The sequence below is a fragment of the Canis lupus genome, chromosome 9 (genome assembly GCF_011100685.1).
Source record: "Canis lupus familiaris isolate Mischka breed German Shepherd chromosome 9, alternate assembly UU_Cfam_GSD_1.0, whole genome shotgun sequence".
NCBI lineage: Eukaryota > Metazoa > Chordata > Mammalia > Carnivora > Canidae > Canis > Canis lupus.
In genome coordinates, this window is record NC_049230.1 from 21,196,609 (window position 1) to 21,203,518 (window position 6,910).

The following is a 6,910-nucleotide window of genomic DNA, read 5'->3' on the forward strand; positions in this document are numbered from 1 at the left end:
TAATTTCAACTTCTTGTCCAGTTTCTAGACCTTATAGTTTTTCCTAGTTCTGGCAGTGACACAGTTGTTCTCCTATTGGGGACTGGGAAGGAGGGATGTGGTGGTGGTAAGGTGAAGAGAACAAGAGTAGGCTCTGGAGTCTAAAGACGCTGAAACTGAGAACAGGCTTTGCAACTTCATAATGGGGTAGATCGTAGAAAAACAACTTCATGTCTCTAATCTTCAATGTCTTCTTTATTTCTTTTGTAAAATTAAGAATATCCACTTTACAGAATGGTAGGATTAAACAATATTTTTGATAAATCCCCTAACACATACGGTAAGTGCTCAGTGAAGAACCTTAGAATCAAGGAAGTAAGGTAGGAAAAACTCCCCCATACTGACTCTGATAATACTGACTCTGATAACTCAGTGTCCATTGAGTTTCATGGCCAAGTTCTTATTTGGGATTAAAAAAAGATTATTGTTAATTTTTATTTGTTTCTAGCTTATTGAACTCACCTTTCCTGGTCCAGATCAGGCAAGGTTCAGGGTCACCCTCAACTGATGAGATTCTCAGACAACCTATTTAAAACATCCATGGCTACCCAAGTTTGGGTTGCTTCTTTCTGGGCAGAAACTATATCAGGATTAAGTAACTTTATGGCATGTGTGTGGCACAGTGCTTGGCACATAGGATGTGCCAGGAGATGTGTGCTGAATGAATGGACTTATCAAAGTTTTATTGACCCTAAAACTGAGTTTGAGGGGCACCTACGTGGCTCAGTAGGTTACACGGTATGCTTTCCTCTCCAATTATGATCCCAGGGCTCTAAGATTGAGCCCCATTTTGGGCTTCCTACTCAGCAGGGAGTCTGCTTCTTCCCCAGTTTATGCTCTCTCTCTTTCAAATAAATAAGTAAACAAAATCTTAAAGAAACCCCTTAGTTTGAAAAACAGAAAACTAAAGAAGAAATGTGAAAATTTTGATAATCAAAACCTATAGCATCTATCAGCAAAGAAGCAGTCTCTTCCCTGAATAGGGAAGGCTGGGTTAGTTTTAGCCCAGGTGAGCACCACTGTGGTCAGAGGGGTTTATCTCTTCTGACACTTCAATGACCAACAGGAACAGTCATGACTTCAGTGTGGGCACATCAACAAGGAGGCCAACTATAGTCAAGGAATAAACCTCTGATGGCTAAAAGGATTTTGTTCTTTGAAAAAATAATAAAAAGCTTCTGACTTTCTATTAACAGACAGCTTAATATCAAAAAGCAAAGGGCACCTCAACTTCATCAACATTCCTTTAATGAGGCAAGGAACTCTTAATGGTAAACTCAACAGCTGAGTAACAGGATGACGGTACAACAATAGGTAGAGAATCAAGGCCCTGAGGTCAAAGCATGGAGCCAACACCCACCTGGGATGGGGTATAAAAGGCCCAGGAGGATAGGGGATTGTCACACTCAGTGGCTTGGCCTTCCCAGCTGCTCTGAACCTTCTGTGCACCCTCAGCCCAACACCATGACTTCCTGCTACATCAACTCATCCCACTGCCTGGGCAGCACCAAGATGCCTACAGCAACAAATGTCTGTGGCCCCTGCATTGACATTGGAGGCCAGCCTGGGTCAGAGGCCAAGGCTGCGTCTCTGTGCCTGTCGGCCACCATCGCACATGCCAACCGACCACGTGTTGGGGCAACCCCTCTGGGCCAACCCAGCCTCTGTATGCCCCACAGCTGCCAAACTGCTTGCCCCTTGCCAGGGACCCGCAACATTCCTGGCAACATTGGAGTCTGTGAGAACTATGGGGAGGGCGCTCCCAATGGCCATGAGAAGGTGACCATGCAGTTCCTGAATGATCGCCTGGCCAACTACCTGGAGAAGGTGCGCCAGCTGGAGAGGGACAATGAGGAGCTGGAGACCAAGATCCGAGAGTCAAGCAAATGCCATGAGTCCACTGTGTGTCCAGACTACCAGTCCTACTTCCAGACGATTGAGGAGCTCCAGCAGAAGGTGAGGTTTGGAGTAGCTTGGGAAGTGCTGGGTCTGAGGAAGGTGATAGGGCCTGGCAGGCAAGAAGCCACTGAAGGTTCAGGGAGCTTTGGGTTCTTGGATTCCCTTGAGTGTGAGTGTACTGCCACCTGTAGAGCTGGGGCCCAGGTTATGATGTTTTGTGTATGAACTGTCTTCCTGGTTTTCCTCAGATCCTGTGTAGCAAGGCTGAGAATACCAGGCTGATTATCCAAGTGGACAATGCCAAGCTGGCTGCTGATGACTTTAGAATCAAGTAAGTAGGGCCTGAAGAAGGCTCAAAGTGACTCCTTCTTCCACCCTAAGTCCCAATGGCCAAACACCTGATTGACTGAATTACTGTCCTGTTTCTTCTTTCCTAAATTCTCCAAATAGAAATTTTTATTACAAACAAAATGAGTAAAAGGACGAGAAAGAACACCACCAAATTCAGTGTGTATGGTATAGCCCAGAGTTAGTCCTCCTTCATTTATTTTCCTAAAATTAAAGTTAAGGCTGCCTGAGCTCACTAACTAGGGGCAGAATAAGGTGATTTCAAGAATAAACTGAGTAAGGACAGTCGTTGAATTTCTTATGTAAGTTAGACGATCCCCTTACAGATGGGTCAAAGTCCAGATTTACCTATGGGGTCCTCAGGTACCAGGTGTTTCTGCTAAACAAAGATCAGATATAGAGAAATAGCCCAATACAAGCATGAAGGGGGCAAATCACTGACGTGGTGCTTGGTTGTTGCTTAACCTGGTTAAAGGATAGCTCACACAGCAGTGTGAGCCCTGTCCTGGATGCTAAGATACATTGTAGGCAAGTCAGTTAATCTTTTGGCATTAAAGTTGCTTCAAGCCAATGATAAAATGATATCTGCTATGAGTGCTTTTCTAGGTCATGAGCCAATTGAGTAGAGGGACTGAGTCTAATTCATCTCTGAGGCCAGAGTTGAGCACAGTGAGCAAATGAGAATCCCAGTTGGTGAAGGAAATGGAAACTAGGGGCAGCTGAGAGGGGCTGTCTTTGGCATCCTGCTAACCTTGCATCTCCTGTGCTGGCAGGCACGAAAGTGAGCTCTCCCTGCGCCAGATGGTAGAGGCGGACATGTGTGGGATGCACAAGCTCATGGATGACCTGAGCCTGGCCAAGGCTGACCTGGAGGCCCAGCAGGAGTCCCTGAAGGAGGAGCTGCTCTGCCTCAAGAGGAACCACGAACAGGTGTGGTCCTGGGGATGCAGACCTATGGGGAAGGCACTGGCCAGGAAAGGGAGCACTGCTCACCCTGGGGCTCTAGGGTTAAACCTGGGGTTCACTTGGCATCAGGATGAAGGGTTGATCCAGGTCTGGCAGTCAGACTGATTGTGTGGGATGTGGCAGAGGGGGAGTTTCTGGTCTGTAAAGATTTGCCTTGTCTATATAGGAAGGTGTCCAAATGGATTCTCCCCGTGGACCATGGGCAAGACCTCTCATGTCAGTGCATGAGTGGGGTCGCCTCTCATGCTGCTTGTCTGGGGAGGGGTTCAGGTGTCATCTGCTCTGTCAAAAAGCCTTTCCTCACTTAGGGTGTGGATCTTTCTGTTCCTACAGGAAGTGAGCATTCTGAGGGGCCAGCTGGGGGACAAGCTCCAGATTAAGCTGGATGTTGAGCCCACCGTGGACCTGGGCAGAGTGCTGGAGGACATGAGGTGCCACTATGAGGCCATGGTGCAGACCAGCCGCAATGATGTGGAGGAGTGGTTCCAAGATCAGGTGAGGGTGCTGCCTCGGTGCAGGGAGGGACCCGGGCTTCCACACGGGCAGGCTGCTGATCATGTCTCTGTGCACTTGTGCTTCAGTCTGAGAGCATCAGCCAGCAGGACATGTCCTGCTCTGAGGAGTTGCGGTGCTGCCAGTCGGAGATCCTGGAGCTGAGACGCACGGTGAACGCCCTGGAGGTGGAGCTTCAGGCCCAGCACACACTGGTGAGCTCCTTTGCACACCTGGAAGACAGTCTGGTTCCCATTCCCAAGAGCAGTTCCTGGTTCAGTCCCTGCCTCCCTTAAGTACAGACCAGGACACAGTTCAAACCTTGAGTTCCTTGCCTTTGCAAGAACTTTCTCATAGATGTGGTTGCTGAGAGAATGAACATTCCTTCAGATGAGCGAGGTCCTGCAAATTTATGCTGAGGTCTACAATGATGAGCAATGGCACGTCATTAGTTCTTCCAGCTGAGGAGTGCTAACAGGAGCTAGGTTGTTCTCCAGGCCTGGCAACACCTTGGGGTGTCACAGTCTTACTGGAGAGACTGGGGGCTGCAGTCCACGATTTTCCATCTGGTTCTGTCTTTGGTATTACAGAAAGACTGTCTGCAGAACTCTCTGTGTGAAGCCGATGCCCGTTTTGGCACGGAGCTGGCGCAGATGCAGATCCTGATTAGCAACGTGGAGGAGCAGCTGTCTGAGATCCGGGGTGACCTGGAGCGGCAGAACCAGGAGTACCAGGTGCTGCTGGACGTTAAGGCTCGGTTGGAGTGTGAGATCAACACATACCGGAAACTTCTGGAGAGCGAGGATTGCAAGTAGGTGTGATCTAGGCACTTGGCCAAGTCATTTGGTCAGTTCAAATGAGACTCTCAGGGTAATAGTTGTGCTGTCTACAAAGAGGAAGGTGGTGTATGCTTCTGCTGAATGACCCATTGCCCTTTAATCTCCTCACTCTGTGCATCATTGACATAGTGTTAAGGGAGAGACTGTCCGTTCAGACCATTGCCAGGTCTCCAGTGGGGCTACTTGGTGTAGCTGTTGACTGGGGAGAGAAGACATGTAACTGTTCCTTGAGTAGGAGATTTGCATATAGAACCCAACAAATTTGTTGGACTTGATTTTGCTCTCTTGTCAATCATTCTTTGTATTTTATACCTATAGGAGAGAATCTGATTCTCATATAGAATATATGATTGGGGAAGGCATTTTAAGATCACTCAGTCTAGTCATAAGGGTGCATAGTAGAGATCAATGGCCAGGGGTTCCATTGGGTCATTGTCCTATAGTTTTATTTATTTTATTTAAATTCAATATGCCAACATATAGTATAACACCCAGTGCTCATCTCATCTTGTGCCCTCCTTTATGCCTGCCACCCGGTTTGTCCTGTGGTTTTGGAGTGGGGACTTCTTCTTTGTGCTCCATCACATATCACTCATTTCCCACCTCTAACTTTGTTCACCTTCTCTATCTCTCCACAGACTCCCCTGCAATCCATGCTCCACTGCTGCCTCCTGTGTCACATCCCCCTGTGCAACTCGTCCAAGCTGTGCCCTCTGCCCCACTTTTGTGTCCGGGTCAGCCTGTGGAGCCAATACTGGGAGCCGGTTTTGAATGCCCACGCACCAGCAGGGGCAGTTAAAGCAAGAGGATGCCCAAGGAGAAATGCTTTTTATATATGCAGGCACTCGGTTTCTAACTATTGCTGACTTTTTGTACGTAGAGGCCTTTCCAAAGGTGACAGAATATCAGGAGAAGTGGAATCTTGGTTGGGAGGCTTCCTTCTCAGTTCCAGATTTTCCCAGATAAGTTTCATGACCTCAGTGGCTGGATCCCAACCACCAGTGGTGGCTTGGGAATATCTACATTGAAGATACTCAGGCATAGGATCAGATTGAAAAAGTATCTTGGGGAGAGGATGGGGTGGGACCTGAAATTGCATTTGCATTTCAAAACACCAATTTTAGTTTGAAAATTTCCAGTTTGTGGCCAGGAAAGTGAAGAACAAACTTCACTGTTTGGGATTCCCTCCAACTGATTCCATCTAACATCTGCAGCCTCAGATAATGGCTCCAGAGAGGGAGCAAAGGAACTAGATACTACATATCTGACCACTTCCTCCTCTATTTCCTTTCTCCTTTCATCCTGCCTCCCTGCTTTTGAAGTGGCTCCATTTCCTCTCTAGGGTAAGTTAAGAGCTTCCCTTGTATCAGATCTCAGCTCTCTCCACTCAGAGTCCTATCTGACCAAAGGACCGGTCTTGCCTCTTGCTCTGTAAAGGGAACTTTCAGATTAAAAAAATCTCTCTTCTCTAGAAATCTTGACTTTCTTAACTATTGGCTGGCTACACCTCTCTTCATCTAATTTGACAGTAACATTTGAACAATGACTTTATATTTTCTAGTACTTTCTCCTGAAATATTAAAACCTATTGATTCAATAGACCACACTGTTGGGCATGATGATTTAGGGTAATGGAAAATATATCTACAATATTTCCAAAATTTTTCTTCTTGCTTACCTTCTGTGCTCCCACCTTACGTCTTACCACTCTCTCCCTTCCTCACCACGATGCCGCCACATTGGCCAGTGTATTCCTTGGGTGTCCCTGAGACTGGTCCCTGCTTTTCCTCCTCCCTAGAATGCTTTCCTTCTCCTTACTACTCAGGGCTCAGAAGAAATGTCACTCCCTCCAAGAGCTCCTGCTTGGCCATCCGTCCACAATGATTACAGCCTTGTCACTCTCTGTCCTGCTTACTGTCACCATGGTAGCCCTCAACAGCTAAAATTGCCTGCTTCTCCATTGTTTTCTCATTAAAATGCTTCTTGAAGATCAGCATTGTACACTGCTGCTTCCCCAGAGCCTAGCTCACTGCTTGATAAAGAGTAGATGCTTAATAAACATCTGTTAAAAGGATGAATGTGTCTTCCTGACTTTATCTCTGACTTGTTATGGGCCTTGAGAATCATCACTTAATTCAGCATTTTTCCCTGCTATAAAATGAAGGGTATGTCATTTTTCCTACTTACATTCTAGATCTGTCATGGATTCTATGGGTAAATGAGATGGCAGAAATTTAAAAAGCCTGAAAAGGAGACAGCACCATATTAGCCTCATTTAGAGCCAATGTCATATACTTAGGAATGTGAGAGCTGAGCCAGACTGCTCA

At 46.8% G+C, this 6,910-nt stretch overlaps 1 protein-coding gene across 1 annotated transcript; it reads left to right on the forward strand.

The window, feature by feature from the left end:
- The first annotated feature begins 1,503 nt into the window (after window positions 1-1,503).
- On the forward strand, window positions 1,504-6,710 carry KRT38 (keratin 38). The gene is made up of 7 exons (XM_038546103.1): window positions 1,504-1,995; window positions 2,187-2,269; window positions 3,060-3,216; window positions 3,586-3,747; window positions 3,834-3,959; window positions 4,335-4,555; window positions 5,222-6,710. Exons 1-7 carry the CDS (start codon window positions 1,504-1,506, stop codon window positions 5,352-5,354), a joined length of 1,374 nt encoding a protein of 457 aa, XP_038402031.1. The 3' UTR covers window positions 5,355-6,710.
- Window positions 6,711-6,910: the final 200 nt, after the last annotated feature.